General features: G+C 47.8%; 1 protein-coding gene across 18 annotated transcripts in view; it reads right to left on the bottom strand.

Moving 5' to 3' along the window:
* The window catches only part of LOC143213458 (CUGBP Elav-like family member 1-A), a 455,043-nt gene that overhangs the window by 294,546 nt on the left and 140,507 nt on the right, over positions 1-19,990 (bottom strand). For 15 of the 18 annotated variants that reach the window (XM_076433332.1, XM_076433333.1, XM_076433336.1 and 12 more), the window contains 2 exons: positions 8,561-9,211; positions 4,397-5,015 (listed from right to left, as the gene is read on the bottom strand). In XM_076433332.1, the coding sequence (XP_076289447.1) occupies positions 4,397-4,599 (203 nt within the window). In that variant the 5' untranslated portion in view covers positions 4,600-5,015; positions 8,561-9,211. Of the gene's footprint in view, positions 1-4,396; positions 5,016-8,542; positions 9,212-19,990 lie in introns of all 18 variants that reach the window. The other 3 variants (XM_076433335.1, XM_076433334.1, XM_076433331.1) reach the window with 2 other exon arrangements.

Here is a 19,990-nt window from a genome sequence, read left to right as displayed (position 1 = left end):
GAGACTGTAAATGTTTCAGGAATCGTCGCCGGCAAACCGGATGCCGACGCCTTCCAAGTTTCGCATAGTTTTCTAACGGCGCGGCGGCGGCGGCGGCAGTTCTAATCCAGGAAGTTCCGGGATGATCGGCGAACGAGAGAGAGAGTTAGGTCGAAGTTTCGAAAGGATAGAAAACGCGTGAAGTCGGACATTGTTAGCGGGAGAGATCTTCTCCGGAGACGTCTCCATTCTCGCGAATAGCTTCTCGAAATCTTTTGGAGGGAGAGCGCCGCGCCGGAATCGCGCTGTTGCAAGTTCACGCGGATTTTAACAGCTTTCCGTATCTGCTTTTGACAGCGACAACAATGCTTGCGGGATTCTGCTCGGGCTCAAGATCACCGAAGAAAAGGGGCTCAGACGACGCTGTTGTCCAACGATCGCGGATTTCATCTTTCTTGGGACCGTGCTAACTCACCAGACGCTTCTGATACGATAATCGATCATCGCCGCGCCGCTTCTCCGTATCGAGAACCGTCCGATCGATAAACACACCGTCAGATTGCGGACAATCGGAATTCAAAGTCGCGAAAGTTTCTTCTCCCCGGAGATATCGTCGAGTCAAGATATAAATGTCTCATCAACGCCAGCAACTGCTTCGGAAGATATTTATGGCGCGCCGAGATTTACTAATAGTTGGACAGCGGATTCTATGCTGTTATAAAATGCTGCCATATTATTTTTAACCTTAGATTTCTATCTTACTCCAGTTCGTTGCGATTCGGGTAGAAAATGATTATTTTTAGAAGATACTCGATATTCTTTTAAATATCGACGACAGATATAATCCAGTATTTTTCTTTACGAACCAAGAACTTTTCTCGAGATTATTATCGAAAGGAAAATTTGTTAAGCTCTGTTCGGAGATATACCACCAGAAGATGAACGTGTTAATATACAGCAGGTAGTCAAACTAGGCAGAAAAATGCTATGTACATATAATGATGGAAGGTGCGAGTGGTTTTCGGTCGAGGTGGAAGCTCGCACGATCGTCGAGTGGGGCTTTATCAACCGCGGATCTAGATCCGTCACGACACCGCGATAAGCCCGGCAGGTAAGACGTCGTTCGTGTAGGAACGAGTAACAAATATTTGCGTAATTCATGACGTAGCAAACGTGCCTGTTCAACGTCTCGCCGGGTAGATAGAAGCTCGACTCTTGCCGACAGTCAGAAATTAATTTCGATGTAGTTCCCCGAGCGGGTAAAGCATTCGGATCTAGATAAGAAGACCCTCTCGGGTCGTAGGGACCTTTAGGGTCCGCGGTGACCCTTTTGTTAAACGTATTCCACCCCTCGAGCCGTACATATCACTTAACCGTACCGACTATCGGGCTCCCTACACGCGTTAAGCGCCTCTTCGCGAACTTACACGGTCCGCACCGCTTCGGGAAGAGCAGCTCGCTGATCGCGCCGACACTTCCCGTAATTAACTACTCATCGCGCCAGTATCTTATTATTCCATGAGCCGGCTGCGCGGCTTTCCGTGGTATTAGCTATTAAGGAGAATTTACGGGGCAACTTGATACACTGCTCGCCCTCCCGCATCGAACGTAAACGCGTGTGCTTAGCCGCCCGAAAGTGTACATTTATTAACCTCGCGACCGGCAAATAGTAAAGTATCCTCGTTCCCGTTGAGTTTCGTCCACCCAAACCAATCGGACGTCTTCGCTTCCAGAGCGAATTGGCAACAATCTTCAATCGAATGATATACAACAGCTAGCAACACTCGGGTACCCGGAAATGTCGGATAACCGAGTTTCATTCGATTGAAAATTGTTACCAGAACTTCTTAGTATTTGTTAGGGTTCGACTTCGGGTATCTGAAATACGAATCAGCAAAATACCAAGAAGTTCTGCAGATTTTTCCGGCCGGAAGCTGATCTAGAAGGTTTTACGAGAATTCGAGTACGTCGCCGGCAAAGTTCACCGAAACGGATTGGCATTAGCTCACAAAGGAATCAACGCGGGGCGAAATGGGTGGAGGCTCGAGATGAGACCCGGGGAAAAATTACGGTCGCCTTTTGTCAGCGTTGTTTCGCCGGTGTTGGCAGGGGTTCGCGAGAGAGCGTGGTAGGGTGTTCCTCCTTTGGCGGAGACAGTAAAGAACGCGATACGTCGTCGTGCCCTTCTTCATTATTTCGTTACGTCGCGTAAACGCGACCCGTACGATGGTTTCTGTGGAGCAGGAAGGGAGTGAAAGCCTAAAATAACTTGGCGACATTCCTCGATGCGGGAGGAGACCTAGCCGAGACCAGCCCTCTGGTTCTTCCGTGCTACATTTCTCTCCGACCAAGCCTCTCGAGTGCTCCCTCTCTCTCTCTCTCTCTCTCTCACGTTTTCTTCGTCTCTCTGTTCACGGAGGTTCCCTCTGTTCTCACCTTTTCTCCCCAATCTCCTTCATCTACCCCCCACCGAGAGAGCAGATCTCTCTAAAATATGCACCCGCCTAACGTAAAACGCGATATTCGAAGGGCGGAATTCCTCGAGCGTGGACCGAGAACCGAGAACCGGAGAATTCTGCAGGCGTAACGGCGTTCCGTTACGGAACATAAGGATCCGAGTTTCGGTGTACGTCTAAATTAATTTCTCACACCAGCCCCCCGTCACGCCTTCTTTCCCGATCGTATTTTTTCTGGATGATATTGAATTCCGCGGCGGCCATGGTTCCCCGGCAAGCATCGGCTTAAGAATGCGCGGAATCGACCGCCCCCAAAGAACAGAATATATCCCGCGACGATGCTGTTAACCGTGTTTTTACAGCACGCTATTTAACGATTTATTTACACTGGATAACCCATACTCGACGATCCGGAACTGTAAATATTTACAGCCCCGCGATATTAACAATTTCATGAGCGAAAAATGCGCGACGTCCACGCGCGCCACGCTATACATACACAAATAAAAACAACAAATGACTAGCGGGAAAAGTTTATCGTTAGTCGGCGACCGAGTGCAGAATTTTTAAAACTGTTTAACCGATAAAATAAATATGTGCTTTTATTCAAAGGTTCTTTTTTTTCTCTCACGGCGTAATCTATAAAATTCCGAATTTGTAAAAATACGGGCGCGCCGGTTGTCGAGAGGTTCAAATATTTTCCGTGGAAATTCTTTTCGGCCAGTTTTTTTTTTGTTCGTTTCAATTCCGGGGGAATATTCTTGGAATTTTAACGAGCGGAAGGGTCTCCGCGAGCAAAAATAAGGGAGGAACGCCGTCGCGTGCGCAAGGTATCAAAGACGAAATTCTGAGCGCCGATAGTAAATTAAAATATTTCCGCGGTACGAGGCTCTAGCTGCTCCGATTCGAAATCTTGTCGTGATTCTTTATTGCCACAGGTATTTCTATTCGCGCTCGTTCCTTCCACCGAGCGAGGAAGAACCGCTTCGCATATTCCCGTGGGTCAGCCTTTCCATTAAAGCGAAGTTGCCGCGAGTAACAAGATAATGGGGAAAAGTAGCGGATATAAAACATAAGTAGCTGGAACGAGCTTTAATTTCCATTCGCATTGGAACCGCGACACCTCCCCGAGTAATTCTCCGCGAAAACCAATTCTTAACAAGCTACCAACACACTGCGTTCCCTTCAACGTTTCAGTCCGCCGGAAGATATTCAAACAATTTTTGTACTCCCGCTTGGAAAATAATTTTTCCTGCCAACCTGAAGGTTGGTTAAGTCGTTTTAACTCCATTTAAAAAATGTTGAAAATTCAATCAACACTTCGCCTCGTGATTTACTTTTAAACTCGCGGAAATTACTTTTTGATTTCCGGATGAAATTGCTGACGCAATAACTACAGACGGATTCTGGAAACAGGGACAAGTTACTGCTCTTTTTTTATAATATGACCTTATTTTTTATGTGGATGCACTGAATGCACTTTATTCTTCAATGCAACCCAATTTTTTTGTTAAACCAAAGGATCCCTTTTGTTATTTATTATATGAATAATCGTACTAACTCAAAGTCGTCGGAATGTCAATACTTCACGAAACATTTATATCAGAATCGTACAAACGAAGTACATATTGACATTTCGATGACGTTGGGCTAGTAGCTTTTGTACATAGGATAATAAAAGGGTTTTCGACTGGTTTAACAAAACAAAAAATTGGGTTGCATTAAAGAATAAAGTGCAATTGCAGCTGGCGGGTGCAATCCACATAAAAATAAGTTCATAGGAAGTCAGGACGTATTATCACATGATTTTTCCTCCATCATATTTTCTTATTTTTACTGGAAAAACAGCAGTAACTTGTCCCAGTTCCCAGAATCACCTTGCAAAGGGTGTGGTCAGAGAAATGTGAGCTGTGTTCGAAGCGAGGAGAATAAACAGGTGAGAAATAAGAAACTGTACTCACGTGTTCTCTTTCTGGTCGCCGTTGCTGGACTGCGACGACGGCGAGGGTTGCTGGGGCTGCTGTTTCGCGTACGGATGATGGTGGTGCACCACGTTGTTATTGTTGTTGTTGTTATGCATGTGTACTTTGTTCGCGTTGCTGTCGGTCGGCGAACCCGGCGAGATTTTTCCCGCCAGAGCGGTCAATGATTGTAACATTTTCATAGGAGTCCTCCTGGCGACCGGATCTCGGTGCCTCCTTCCCTCAGCCTCGCTTATCCTCGAGGAAGACAGGATTACTCGTCGTTTCCGGTTTGAAGGCGTCAACCCTCAAACTCGACCGTTTCACGCGTACTAACTGCCAAAGAATTCGACTGATCGACCGCACTATTTCCTTTTCCCTTCGATCTTCTTTATATTCCGCTTTTATTACTTATATATATCACACTTTTTTTTTCGATTTTCACGATAACACTCTCGAGATTTCTCGGCACAGATAATACTTTGCGATCACTGTTCATCCAGGGGACACCGACTTGACGCACGGATTTACGGACACTGGTTGCTACGGCTCGACTGCGCACGAGTCGATCAACGTTCGGAAAGCTGACGGATCCCAGTTATCGTAGTTCCTTGAATCGCTACAAAAAGAGAAACAGAAGGCACAAGCGTTATCTTCGATCAGATATAGTCTCGACTGATTAGCGCGACTCGCGATGCCTACACCGATATACAGTCCTCGTGAAAATAATAAGACAGCTAGCATATTTTTAAATTTCTTATATTTAAATGTAGAAAATGTACACTCCGTTGTATCCTGTATGTTACATACCATTTCCAAAGTAAACATGTAAAATCTTAGGATTGTATCGCGTACCATAGCAAAATTAGAGGAAGATATGTAAACACGACCTGACATTAATTCGACGAAAGTATAAAACACTAACAGAAAAATGTTTGATTGAGCAAATAAAAATACAAAATTAATACTTTGTGATACCTTCCTTGAATTGAATTACGTCTAGTGATCGCTTTCGGATAGTTTTATATAACTTTTTGATTCGTCAGTCCGTGTTCACATATCTTTCTCTAATTTTGCTACAGTATGCGATACAATCCTAAGATTTCGCGTGTTTACTTTGGAGATAGTATGTAGTATTCAGGATATAACGGAGTGTACCACTTTTAACTACAAGAAATTTAAAAATATGCTAGGTGTCTTATTATTTTGTCGAGGACTGTACAATACAGTGACTCCCATTAATATACGGAGGTATAGCAATTAGTTCATTACAGTATGTGAAAAGAAATTTCTTGTAAAATTGCAATTGATCTTGAAATTTTTCTCTCATTATGTAGCAAACCAATTGCTCTAACTTCTCAAGAAAGTTCGAACCGCTTAATCCGATATTTAAAAAGTGATCGTCTTTTAACAATGTCCGAATATCGGTGGGAGTCACTGTATTTACCGTCTTTCGAACGCCACGCACATCGGGCGACGATTTCAATTATTGCGACGCTGAAATGTCTAGAGCTCGGTTCAAGAGGGTCAACCGGGGATTATCTTATCTGAATGATCGTACAACCGAGCAAAGTTATCTCGATATCCCGGAAGTGACGTCTGGAAGGATGTTAACCTGGAGAGGACAAGTTTACTCGTACTTTAACCTTACGTTTACAGCCCGAGAATTTCACAGTCGAAAGCTGTTCTCAGACGTCACTTTCGGAAAACGGAGTAAAAATTTGTCGTGGAAGCGCGGACATTTCAGAGAACGCTTCCTCCGCGTTGGAACGCGATCGGATTCCGTATCTCTAATTAGCCGGCGACGAAGTGGTCGTAAAGAAGGTCCTCTTCGGACCTCCGACTGTGGAAGGTGCTGGGAAAGGCGAGTCCGCGAAGACGGAGCACTCGTGTAAGCGAGTGAAATCGGAGGAACGTAGATAGCTGAACGCGCGTACGTGGAACACCCCGAGCGCGCGAAACGGCTTCGCAACGAGTCAATTAAAAGTTTCAGTTTAATTAGAAACTCGTCTCGTATAGGCGAACCAGCTGATCTCCAATAGCGTTACTCTTCCCTCGCCCTTTATTCCGGCTTCCCGTGGCCGCCCTCCCCACCGATCTCCGTTTTCTTAGAGGAGTTCCGGCTCCTTCGCAGTTTCGTTGACTAGACTCCTTTGTTCCGCGTCGAAACGATCGAATTGCCGATATTCGTCCGCGAAACGAAAGCTCGCCGAAAATTCAAAATTGAAACGGAGTCGCAGCCGCAGATCCGCGACGTTTCGTCGTCGCGTTTCCTTCGGCTTATCGGCCGAAGATGCTCCCCGTCGCGAGAAGCAACGACGAAATTAAACGAAACGGTCGAATTTGACGTCGAGCAACGAGCGCAGTTCCGCTTTAACCCGGGCAAACTGCGCTCGCATCGAGACCGTTTCACAGCCAAGGACATTTAAATATCTTGTTTGCGTTCCCTCTATGGCGGGTCGAAACCTTTCTTTTTTTCAGCTGGAAAATAAACTACAAAATGCCGTCGGTTCGCTCGGCCAAAGAAAACCTCCACGAAATTCGAGCAGCGAAAGAGAACGGCAATCGAATTGGTATCGTCGACCGGCTACAAGAATTTTCCTGAACGAGAAATTGAAATTTTCGGGGGACACGGAGGGCGACGAGGACGCCAAGAAAGCAAACTAGAGTCTGGAGAGCGAAGATAGACGTACAATTACCGGAACTGCCACCACTGTCAAGTGTCAAAGGGGTCACGAATAATTTAGCACGCGAGCTGCCAGCCTCCTGGAGCAAGGGGCTGAAAGAAAGCGAACAAGAGAGAGAGAGAGAGAGAGAGAATGGAAGGGCCGCGAGCTGGGAAAAGCTCGTAGGAAAGAGAACCTTGCTCTCTCGGATTACCCTCTAACACTTTTGTCCTTCGCGCCCTATCTCCTTCTCTCATCCTCTGTCTCGGTTCCACACGTAGCCAGACTCCTTGCTCGAACCGACTTCTGGGTACTCTCTCCTTCCTCTCCTCGACTTCTCTTTACCGTTGACCACTTCGCGCGTTAAAACGTCAAATTAAAATCTCGAGACGCTTTGAGAGAACAAGACTTGCCAGGAGAGAGCGCCGGGGTGTGGAAATCGCTTTTGCAACGACACTGGCTGCGAACTCCAGTGTACACCTGCTATTGCAAAATTCTCTCGACGCGAATAATCTCCGCTGCGCGATCTTTCAATCCTCGCCATAGATCACGACCGATTGCGAATTCTTCAAAATCTCGTCTGTACCACTTTGAACAGTTTTTTTTCTAAATAATGAACTCACAAGAAGCTGTTACACTAGATTGGTTCTAAAAGATTTCTCAACGTGTTAGGATTCGAACTCGGAGCAGAGTGTTGCAATATAAAGGTCGATTCGTACTGTCCGCACGGACAAATCTCCTTCGATGCATTTGAATGGAAGTGTTTATACCTTCTCAAATCTATTCGAATGCTCATAATTCATAATAAATAAATAAATCGTAATTCATATGATTCAACACCTAACATAATAATAAAAAAAAATTTCCTTCGTTGCTTCACCATGTGGATTAACATCTACTTGTTCTCACATACAATTAGAACTGTATGTAATAGGTTCAAAAGTAATTTGAATGTCAATTAAACATTACAGTAAAATCAAAAGTGGTTGTGTAAAGACATTTCACGGTTCAAATTTACTGCCAAGTATTGATTGGCCAATACTTCCAAATGTTCACGTTGCCTCATGAATTCAACACGTGTTTCACTTTTTCAACGAATTTAAAAATTCTTTTTCACAAAGCAAGTGGGTAATAGTTTTCCAAATGTAATGTTTAATTCAACCTATTACATCAGGATTATAATAATAATAATTTACAGACGCAATTATTTCTTAAAAATGATCTAAATTAAGATCGAACCGTTGAGGTTAACGTGGTATGTAATTTGCAAAATTGCTTTTATACAACAATGATCGAACTAGTGCGCCGACAGCATTCTAATGCATTGAGGAATATTGTGCGGATAGTATAAATCGAGCTTCAGGCGTGTATCGCGGTCCACACCCTAGAAAGGAGAGGGGGAGTGACGAGGGGCAGGAGGGGTCCGTATCCGTGACAGCGATTGCGATGAGACGATCGAACAGTGTTCTTATCGTTTTACCGTGGCCGTGTTTCGAACCTGTTTTCCGTGTTGGTCGCTCAGACGGCTTCCTCTTCCTCGAGATCCTCTTGTACGTCCGTGGCGGCCGTTAATTCCGCGCCGACCAGTCTCAGTCGAACTCGATCAACGATGGGATGCGATTGCGGCGCTCGAACGTGGAAGAGGCGCGAACCCGCGGTATCGGCGTGAGTTAAACCGAGCGGCGATCTCGTCGACGCCACCTGAGCACTACGACTGACGACAACAGCCGAGCAGTCGGCCATCGTATCTTCGGATAAGCCTTATCGGCGCCCAAAGACCCCACCCTTCGGCCGTGGGCCGCATCCCTCACCGATCGTACCCACGCGTTCTCCTGCTCTAGCTGCTCTTGCCTACACAACGACTACTCGCTCGTAAACCCGCTTAACCGTCCCCGCGACACCATTTACGCTCGATTTTTCCACGATTTCCTTCGCGACCCCTCCCCCCCTTCTTCCACGGCGGATCACCTCGCTATTCAAAGCTGTTCAATGCGTTTCCCCGCGAGAGATCGTTGTCTTCGTTGCGTCCTCTGATCGCGCTAATCGCACCGTCCCTGCTCCAGCTTGATCCTATTCATTTTCGGCGATCGAGCGATCCTATCGCGACCAATCGCTGCGTCGACTACGACGGCGGCATGCCGACTGTCATCTGCAACCAAACACTATCCTTTAATTCCTCCTTCTCCCTCGATCACTCGGAAAACACGACGGGGTTACAATCGCTCTGTCCTTCGACCTCCGTTTCATTTCGAACCTCGATCGTCCGTTTCTGTTAACTCTATTTCGTTCTCGGAACCATGACAGGCGAAGCTAGAGCAGTGTACCCGGGCCGGGGACATTGGGGGAATAAGCGGGGGGAAAAGTTGTGATCTCTGATTTCACTGGGCTAGGCCAGAGCCGGGCAACTTCTTCTCTGTTCTTCATTTCTAGTGCGTACTGTTTATTTCGTAAACCGGAATGGTGGGAGACGCTGATAGGCGCTGAGAAGTGAGGAAAGAAGCGGTGTGCGGCTCGCGGGCAGCCTGTTGCCCGGCTCTGGGCTACGCGATGATTATGATCGTCACCGGTTTCCAGAAAGTCCATCCCGGAGGTGGAGAACATTCGGCGCGAAACGCGATAAGAAAGGAATTCGGAGTGGCAGGACTCGCGACAACGAATTCGGCCGCGAGCCGGATACATCAGGAAGGAAAGGCTTGTTTGCGGGTAAATATTTCTCCGCAAGCAGCACCAGCCGACGAGGCAAAGACGCGGGGCGACTCTCCGAGATTAGATAACAGTTGGAACGTTTTGTACCGACGACTTATACAACTCGGCGCGGCGACGTCCTCGAAAGCGGCGCGGCGAGTGGCGCTGCATCCAACGCGGACCGCGCGCGCGCGCCGTACGAAAGGTATTTGACATTTATTGCATAAGCAAATACGCGCGACAATGCGCGCAATAGATGCTAAACCAGCGTTAGAAGATGTTAAATAGAGTCGTAGACACGCGACGGCACGCATAAATTACGGCTGCGAGGCGGAAACCGGCTTCTCGTTCTCTCCTCTCGACGAACTGCACACGCGATATCGCGATAATATCGTTAACGAAAACAACGCGCGCCGCAGGCCGACGGAAAATTGCGTCGACCGTAAAGCGCGGCCGGGAGATGGGATATTGCAATTATATCGTTAACGTCGAGACAAATGTGTCCCGGAGTGTTCTCTCTTCTGCTTCGTGTTCCCGGCGCGTAAGATTATTTATTATTTAAAAAAAGCGCCAGGCTACGTGTATCTCCGACGTTTGTACGTCTCGTTTGCTGAATTCTAGCCGAGTTGCTCCGTGTACACCTCCGGCACACACAGCGGGACGCGAAAATTACGGAAAACCGTGCAACGTGCAACCAGTGTCGCGCGGAGCTGAAACATTTTCAATTTCCCGGTGGAAAGAAACGGACGCGGGACATGTTTGAACAATTTTCGTGGGAATTGTCAAGGTCTTGTTCCGCGCGAGCCAAGTTTCATCTAGAAACGAACGCGTAGATTAGGGTACAGGCCGAAGAGCCGTCGTGATACACGGGCGTCTAGATAAGGCCGAAGAAACCGAGCTCCGTTTTCGCTGGAAATAATAACGCAGACGTCGCAGACGGTATCGCTAGTGCGCGGCTAAGCATCAGCAGCTGTTTGCCAGCGCGGAACAACCATTTGCAATTCGACAAAGACGTATTGTTCAGCCGAGGGATCCATCTAACGCGGCTGCTGGCTGCTATTTACAGGGCGTAACTCAACATTATGTCGCGAACTTCGCGCGGCACCTCCGACATCGAATTTCCCTCTCGAAAACTATTAGCTCGGCCCGGTGACGTCCTGAGATTCAGCGTAACGCAAATGGAAATTGAAGAAATTGCATAAAACTACGTAGAAGCTTGACGAGCCGCAGGTTGAGCATGGCTGGATAAAAGTGGAATCTTCTAATCGCGTCTGGACGGCAAACGCCACCTTTAGAATGTGAACCAGCGCCGCCAGAAAAGAATATACGTCCCCGTTCCATTCGGTTTGTAAATACTCGGGACTAATGATCTATGTGTAATACTTATTGTTAATTCGCTTTCGGCCTGATTACAATAAATCTTTCGTAATAGCTTTCGTCGAACGATGGCTGCACAGTGGATCCGCGACACGCCTAACGAAACCGGCGAGGCGCGGCGGCATTCAAGTATCATTGTTTAGGCGCAAAACGCGATCAGCCTGATTAGCGTATCCGCGAAAGGTGGCAAGTTTGTCGATAGAATACTAATTACGGCGCGCGCGGGCCATAATCGAAACGCCGCGCCGTCCGGCAGCCGGCAGAGCCGGCACCAGCATCGTTGCTCGTTGAATACCCCTTTAGCGTGGCTGCAGGTGCGTCGTGCCATTCATCCGCTCGATATTCGCGGCCGTTATTAGCAAAATTGCGTGAGCTAATTGGCTAATTAGTGATTAGCGACGTAGACTGCCGGCGATTCGTTCGGATGCGTTGATGAATTACTGTTTTCGGTTTGCTATCGCCGGTGCAATCGGTGGCCGCGCGCCTCCCGTTGTCCGTCATCGGCTGGAAGATTTACCCTCGGAGCGTATCGTTCGTGGGAAATGGTACACAGCCGATTCATGGACCGATCGATACCAGTGTGATCGATGAAAGAAAGCCCGAGAGAAAACGATCCGTCCGATCGCAAACCAGCGGCAACTGGGAATTATTTAGCCGGGGATCAATTTTATTGGCGCCGCGATTCGTAAGTGATTACAAAACCAAATAAACGTGATGCACGCGATCATGCGAACGCACGTTCCACGCCGGGGCTTTGCTAATGTATTACCGCGCATCCCAATGATACCCGTTGATCATTCGAACGGCTGCACCGCCGGCTATTATAGGCGAATACATTCCGCGATATCGTGGTCGCGAGCTCGTTGCTAATTTCGCGGTAATCGATTCTATGTATTTTTCGAGTCGGCTTACACCACGCCGCGCCGAGCCGTCGAGCTTCCGCTGGCCCGGATCAAGCAGGGACCTATTTAATTATCGATTAACCTTGGACACTGGACCCACCGACGTCGACGTTCGACGGATCGTTATTTCCGGGCAGTTTCGCCCGCGCATTATATCCGGTTGCATTTCCATTCGCCAAACGCGTCGATCGGTATTCGATCAAAGTGCTCGCTCCTGTTAACGGCACGGTGCGGTGCGGAGCGCGGCGGCCCTGTTAACGAGCACGCAAGAAAAACTATCGATGACACGTTCACGCTGCCGGCGAGCCCTGTGTAATGAGAGTCGCCCGCCGGATTTCACGATGTAAAGGGAATACTTTCCTGTATTTACGAATTTTCGACGTGAGAACCGGATCCGCGTAATTGTTCCTCAGATTACTACACGCTCGCCAGCAAGACCCGCTGACAAACGCCGCACAAAGTGAGGAATCCCGTTTTTTCATAGCCGAAAGTCATTTTTCAAGTTTCGTATATTGAAAAGGTTTTTCTTGCTATAAAGTAGCACTTTCAAACACAAATTTTAACAAAAAATAGCGAGTTCAGATTTCAATCTCGTACATCTGCGGCTCGTTAACGCATTCTCATCGATCCTCCAATTTCTCGTGAAACACAAGGTGATACGGACAGTGTCGAAGACGGAATCAAATTTTTACGACCGTAATATATCGCGTACTTCCGGTGCGGCGGCCATTGTGTTCGCGATCGATCGGGGCAAAACTAAATAAACGCGTAGGATATCAAAGCCCGTTCGAGTCGAGCATAAATCTCTCTTTGTTATTCCGAATAGCGGTGTAACAAGCTCCGGATGGCCGGTTCTTTATTTGTGCAAAAGCGTGGAGCTAATGTCAGAAGAGGACTTCTTTTAAATACCGTTCGCGACCAGTCTTTGACGATAAAGGAGCATTGTTCTTGCGGTTCTCATCGCAGGTGTAACAGGCCGAGTCAATTAGAGCGGCGCTAGAAATGAGTCGAGCCACGTTCCGGCGACAAGTCTGAAAAACCGTAGAGCATAGACGACTTAGGGTCCATAGTCCTGCTCTCAGATCGCTTGTACATGATCCGCAAACCCCCCCTGGTGAGTTTCACAAACCGCTGGAAGTAAACACCGAGACAATTAGATGATGCCCTGCTTCTCTAGTTACACATCGGCGAACCCGGAACATGAACTACTATAGAGGCGCAACTTCTCTATACTGCCAGTGATTGCAGCTATCAAACTGCTCCAGCAAACCGCGATGCGGGGAGGTCAGCGGCAAACTTTCAAATCGAATTCTCCGAAACGGTAAGAATGATGGTCGATAATTGATCGGTTCCCGACTGCCCGCCGCGCGTCCTCTCTCTCTCTCCTTCCCTCGGCTACGGTTATTACGAAATTCCACGATAAAGCGTAGGAAAATTGAGATGCAGTGGCTTTTAAGGCATCGACGCGGATAGCCGAATCTTCCGGCTGGATTTAACTCCGATACAATGTAAAGCCGAACGTTAATCAATATAGTGGCCCAGGAGAGCTTATAAAGGAGCAACCAAGGCGAGTCGGAGTCCGGTCGGGAAAACAGGACCGGGCTCGGTCGTTCACGAAATCAAAGAAAACCTGGTGAATAAACAGGGAATGGTGCTCCTCGGAGGATTGGACGGATTTATCTCGGAGGACAGCTAGCAACCAAGACACGGCCAGAGACCTCTCGCAGAAGGTCCCCAATCATGAGATTGCTCAATTGTAGCTACGTTTTTATCCCATCCCGTGTCCGAAGCCCTGTTGCTTCCTTCTCGCCGGCAGCTCGACTTTTCCATTATCCGACTGCCCGCTCGGAAAGAGAACGCGAGATTAAAAAGCGTGACTACGCGTCCACGTCGATCCTGAGCTTAACAAGTTGCTCCTCGGCTTTCGATTTCTCCGCGACGAACCCGAGAGCTCCACTATTTCTCTCGACTCGAAAATGATCTTGTACTACAAGCGAAAAACGCAACAACGACGATACAAGATCACGAGTGCACTAAAACACTCGTTAATCGGTCGCGTTACGACGAACGACGCGTCCTGCCTACTTTCCGCTGTTTAAGCCGGCAATTCTCCGGCGAGCCCCTTCAGCGCAAAGTATCGAGCGAACAAAGTGCTCCGTAACACGACAGAACTCGCTTAGCCCGATAATGAGATACACTTTTGCGATTCTCCGTTGCGCGGGGGTGGGAAATATGAACGCGCGCTCGTTCCGAGCGAAACGCCGCACTATGGGCCAAACCGACGAAATCTGTGTCAAAATCAAAGAACTTTCGATAGAAATGAGATAGAGCGATGATATTTTTTTTAAATGAAAGCTGAAACTTTGCAGAATATGGGATAATTATGGACATTGTTGTACGAACGTTTTTTAACCTTGAAAGAATTCGTTAAACTTGCACAATTTCAAGAAAATTCTGCTTTTTCCAATACTACGCGCGGAAAAAATTTTTTTTTAACATGCGACACATCATTTCCCGTAGATTTTTTCATGCTGATTGTAAGTAAACGTTCAAATTGCTAACAAATAATCAGATCGTTTGGTACAATTATAAACAAGTTATTCTGTTTTAAAGACTTAACTGAGTGCATTAACTGAGTGTATTAGTAATTTTTCACTTATTTACAGAAATTCGATGAATTTTTGTTTCGTAGAAGTGATTTAAGAGACTAGATATATCTCGACTAGTCCGCTACAGCTTGACTTAAAGTTTCTTCCACTTTGAGCGCGATCTCTGGCAGCTCGATTACGTTAAAAAATTTTAACTATTCTCCACATGCACACGCGACGGAGCTCGTTACGTTGGAACATAATGGCCACTCTCTCTCCCTCGTCTTTTTTCCCCGTGGGCGAAGGAGAGCAGAGATTCGCAGTGCTTTCTTTCTATGCGAAGTAAACAGTACGAAAGAATTAGCAGACACGGGCACGAGAGAGCTGAAAGGACTCTTTTGGTAGTGTCCTGACACCGTCGACACGACGCCGCGGTGTAGCTGGTTCCGGGGAAGAAACGTTTCGAGGCTAAATGACTATTCAACTTGCTTAACCGACCGTCCAAACAGCGTTAAATAATTAAGCCGCGGTGAAAGAGTAAACAAGAATGTGGGCTTACATCTTGCGGGTAATTATTTCGCAGTACACCGGTGTCTTTGACGGATGTCCGCCGCGTCGACGACGTTCTACGACTCCGGTCTACTTCGCTCGCCGCCCGGTTTATCTCCTATTTACATATTTCGTGGATCTCGCTCGTTCGAGCCTGGATCAAGTTAGTAACTCTGGATGTTTGTACATTAGCAAAAATGTTCCCTCAGAGAGTCAAAATCATCATTCAATTACTCAGTTTTAGGCGGAGTAAATAGAGGCACAAAAAGCTTGCTGTAATTACGTGAAAGCTCTCTGGAAACCATGCTACACCCTGCTAATTATTCCTAATTACCCTGTGTGGTTTGAAGGAGAATTGAACTGTCCAAGCAACAGCTAATAAAAATGTGTGATAAACGTGATTTTGACTAGACATCGGTACAGTTATTCACGACTCGGGTGGATAAGTTCCTCGTCGATCATTCGTAAGAGAAAAACGGTATCCGCCATGCATCCCGATTTGCCGAGCCGTTCTCGATGCATCATCGTTCGGAGCTGTTTTGTAAGAGACGGGGGCCGGAGAGAGCTCGAAGACGTTGCAGGAAGTATTCCGGCGCGGTCGGTGCACTCGAAAAATTGTCTCGGCTGTCTCGGCACGTCGCGGGTTAGACACATTCGCCGGTCGAATTTGAAAAGTTTCAAACAAATCCAATAACACAGGCTGCGCAAGGACGGCAATGCGGGAAAGGTATGAGGACGAAGAGGGAGGACAAGGAGGAGGAGGAGGAGAGCAGGCCAACGACGACGTCTCTGCATTGTGAATTCGCCCGGAGTTTACGTGTATAGTCACGCTCGTACAAACCCGCCAAGGGAAGACTATGAGTGGTAGCTACGCGAACACTTGGACGTAAACGTCAGTGTATACGAAACGACACGTACGGGAAGGGACGGCTTGTTCCCATTCCTGTTCCCGGCCCGTGTCCGTAGCCGCCGCGCGACTTCGAGAGAGTGTTGCGCCGCGATACATCTTCCTGCGAGCACGTGGCGCCTACGTACTTTTCAATGTTCCGACCTGGCAGCCTCCTCGAAGCGGCTCCGAGCCACGAGGCTCCGAGGTATCGTTCTTCTCCCTCCGGCTGGCTTCCCTTCGCCGCCGCCGCCGCGCTGATATCCGCGTGTTCTACATCGGTACCAGATGTAAATACTCGTGTGCGTAACCGTCGCGCGACCCGTGTACCGCAAACTTGTCGCGATCCTGTTCGACAATCCCGTGGGGTGATCGAGGCGAACCAAGTCTTGCCCCGACGGAAACCTCTTAAGAGACAAGCCTCGAATACACCTGCGTCCGTCACAATGTTTCGCACAAAGACGCACGGATCTCTTCGGGTGAAAGCTACCTTGTCCCGTGGAGCAGGGGTCGGCGAAGTTTTTTGCGAAATGGCCAGGTCGTAAAAGCAAACTCGAAGATATTTATTAGATTTTTCGTATAGAGATGGCTTTAACCTTACTTTAAATCGCAAAATCCCGTGTATGTCTCGACAGCTGACATTTCGGACGTCATTTCCAGCCTCGAAGTGAAAAATCAACCAGCAAAAAATCAAAGCACGCAATTATGCGATCCCTACCACCACAAATTTCAGTTTGTGATTTAATTCCATATGGTTGGTGTCCGCTCGTTCCCGAAAGGAACCAGCATTCCCGGGCAAGATGAATTCCCGGAGCCCGGTGATGAACTTCGCGAGCAGATCGGTGTGCGTGAGCGTGTACATTCGCTAGCTGCACCGGTCGAATCGTTCCTATCTGCGTACACGCGTCGCAGCATCGACACAATGGAGAGATTACAAGTCCACCCTGTCCGCTACATCGAGCACGAAGATGGCGGAAGCGTTGCGTGCACACGATCGGGACACGATGAAAAACCGATTCGCGCGCATTTTTACACTTGTAATTCTTGGCTGACGGTTTTTGTCCCTCGAGAGGAGACCCGCGCTCGAGCACAGAGAGCGCCAGCACATTCCACTGGCAGCCTGGTCCCCTGAATTCTGGATGACTGTTCGAATATTAAATCGACGTCGAGTTAACACATTGTCGACGGTCTAGAAAGAGAAATCGGAATATTTTTACGGAGCCGAGCCAATACCGCAACGACGTTTCCCTGGAAAAATAAAAGGTCGACGATTTCATACGAATCCAGAGATTTTTCAACCGTCGACCTCGCTGCCCTCGCAAAACTTGCCCGCGGGAGGGAGGTCTCTGATAATTCTCGAAACGAATAAACTCGTCATAAGTTTGCTTTCCTGCGGAATCCGACGAAGTTCTCAGACTTTCCAATTGATGGTAATGAGAGTGTGGATGCTCTTCGAGCAAAGTTTTAACGAGACAACGCGACGTTTTTCAGCGGAGACGGACGAATCGGATGGGACCGTGCTCGGCCGTAGGCGGTCTCTAATGAGCCTATCGAATCGAGGCGGAGCTGAACAACATTGAATCGCGAGATATCTCGTCGATGGTAGCCGAAGGGTTAATCGGTCAGCGACTTATCCGCTGGTAGAAAATAGATTGGTATTTCGAGAAATTTGAAATATCCGTTCGGGGGGCTGGTTCCACGCTGTATCATCCGGGTCAACCGAATCACCGTAAGAGGATAAAAATTTCCAATTTTCATGCTCAAGCGGACCGCCGCGCCGGCCGATCGGCTCCAAGGAACACAAGCCTGAATCCTTTTTTTTTATTTTGCTCCGGATAACCCAATTTCTCGACTGATTTCACGGCGACCAGCGGCAACAAAAAAAAAAAACAATTTCGCAGAGGACGTATTGCGTGAGCAGTGGGGAAAACGCGTTCGATGCACATCGGCGTGACTGGCGTAGCTCGGCGAAATTATTTGACGCGTGGCGTATCTCTCGCGTATACGCGGACATATTCGCGTGAACGGCTGTGCGGCAGTTCCCTCGCTCGATGACAGAGGCACGCGCAAACCGATTACGCGAACGACAAGTGGTAACAATGAACAACGCGTTCGCAAACTCTTACGTAAACCCGGCGCGATCGACGGAGAGGGAACGAGTCGTCTGCCTACGGAAAAATAAACTGGCGCGGTAATCAAAATAATCCCCCCCCGGACGCGTCCGACCCTCTGTTCGCGGTTTCGACGGAAAGGGTCGAGGCTTCCCTTAAACCGAAACGTATTGCATCGCGGATTGCAACGTCACAAACGCTCGGCCGATGGAACGTCGCCCCCTTGAAATCAATTTAAAATTCCTGAAAAACGAATTTCTCGGGGAGAAAAACGGCGCATTGTGCACTTTGACAAACGTGGAATTCAATCACCGTTCCCGTTGTACGTTGCGGGAAATGAAACGGTTTTTTTTCCTGCCGCGACGAAATGGCTACAGGGTCACGTCAATGGCGTGGAAACACGATTTTCCCGAGCCTCGTGGCTTGTCGGCCACCGGACTGTTTCGACGTGATAACTCGTCCGGCTAGCAGTCTTTCCTGAGGATTAAGCCCTTGCACTGCCATTTTCCTCGTTACCTACCACAATTACAACTTCCCCGAAGGAAAATCAGAGTTTCGTTGATTCGATTGCCGTCGTTTTACCAGGTGTATTAACATTTTCCGCTCAATGGTACCAGAAAGCGCATCGGATATTACTTAATAGTTTTATCAACGTATAAAAACTGACAGAATGATTGATTATCTGCGAATATTAATAATTATAGAGTAGAAGACTAAAAGGCAGCAAAAATTTCGCGACATACGAAAAAAATAAATCGACTTTTCTCCGGCTTCTCGGCGAACTAGCCCAGTGTGAGTTGTTGGTATAGATTTATCGATTCGCCGGCAATCGGACCGGTCGATTCCTTGAAAATCCTGAATTATTAATTGTCCTGGGCGGTCGACACACCAGGAAAGGGAACCAACCGGTTACTCGTGTGTACCAACGAAAAGACGGGGAAGCGAGAGGGAGGCGCGTGCCGTACTGGCACATTACCTTGATTGCAACGGGAGGAAACGCTAATTCACTAATGCGTCGCTTCCATACTCGTATACTACCACTTTGGTTTCGTACGGCGCAAGTATGGCTCGGTTACCATGGATAGCATCGGATTATACGCCGACGATTACGCGGTCTGCTAATACCATGTGTCTCCGATCGTGTAGCTTCCATCTTGCCACGAAAGTAAACTCGTCGGCCCTTTTTAATTGCTCGGCGTGAAACTGTCACGCCGATAAATTGACAAACGTTGTGCTGCTGCGATCGTGGTGTATTCCGGTCGAAATAATCCACTCTTCGCCCCTGGAGACAGGTTGCTAATTAAATTGCCTAGAGTTCTCTCGTACACGTTGCTATGGAATTGGATATTAATTAACGTACCAAGAATTTTGAGCGATCGTTTCGTTGGCTGGGAGGAAGGGTTGCATCAAGAATTAGTATCAGGCTGCTAAGATAACAACGTCGGAAGTCAGAATATGGATCAGCAATACTGTCGGCAATTCCTCAGGATTATGCCGCACACGTATCGCATAATTGGCTTCGCAGCCGCGTATGTTTGCTGCGTTATCAAGTCTCGGTACACTAATTACTCCGGTCCTTCGTTTCGCGAGTAACCCGATTTATTTGTTAAATAATATTTATCAGATCTTTGATTAAATCGAATGGATTCCAGTCATCGAATACAGTTAAGAATGAGAATGTTTAAGTTGCGTATTAGTTATTGCAAACGAAGAGATTTCGTTTTAAAGAGTCGTTCGCGTTACGTGCGCCGGTTCTAACGTTGGAACATTTACATTTCGCATGGTGAAAGCCGCGTGCGAAACTAGCAAGCAGCAGCAACGTTGCCTCTC

The sequence above is a fragment of the Lasioglossum baleicum genome, chromosome 11 (assembly GCF_051020765.1).
Source record: "Lasioglossum baleicum chromosome 11, iyLasBale1, whole genome shotgun sequence".
Taxonomy (NCBI): domain Eukaryota; kingdom Metazoa; phylum Arthropoda; class Insecta; order Hymenoptera; family Halictidae; genus Lasioglossum; species Lasioglossum baleicum.
Note: the sequence above shows the minus strand (reverse complement) of the source record. Positions and strands in the feature narration are given on the sequence as shown.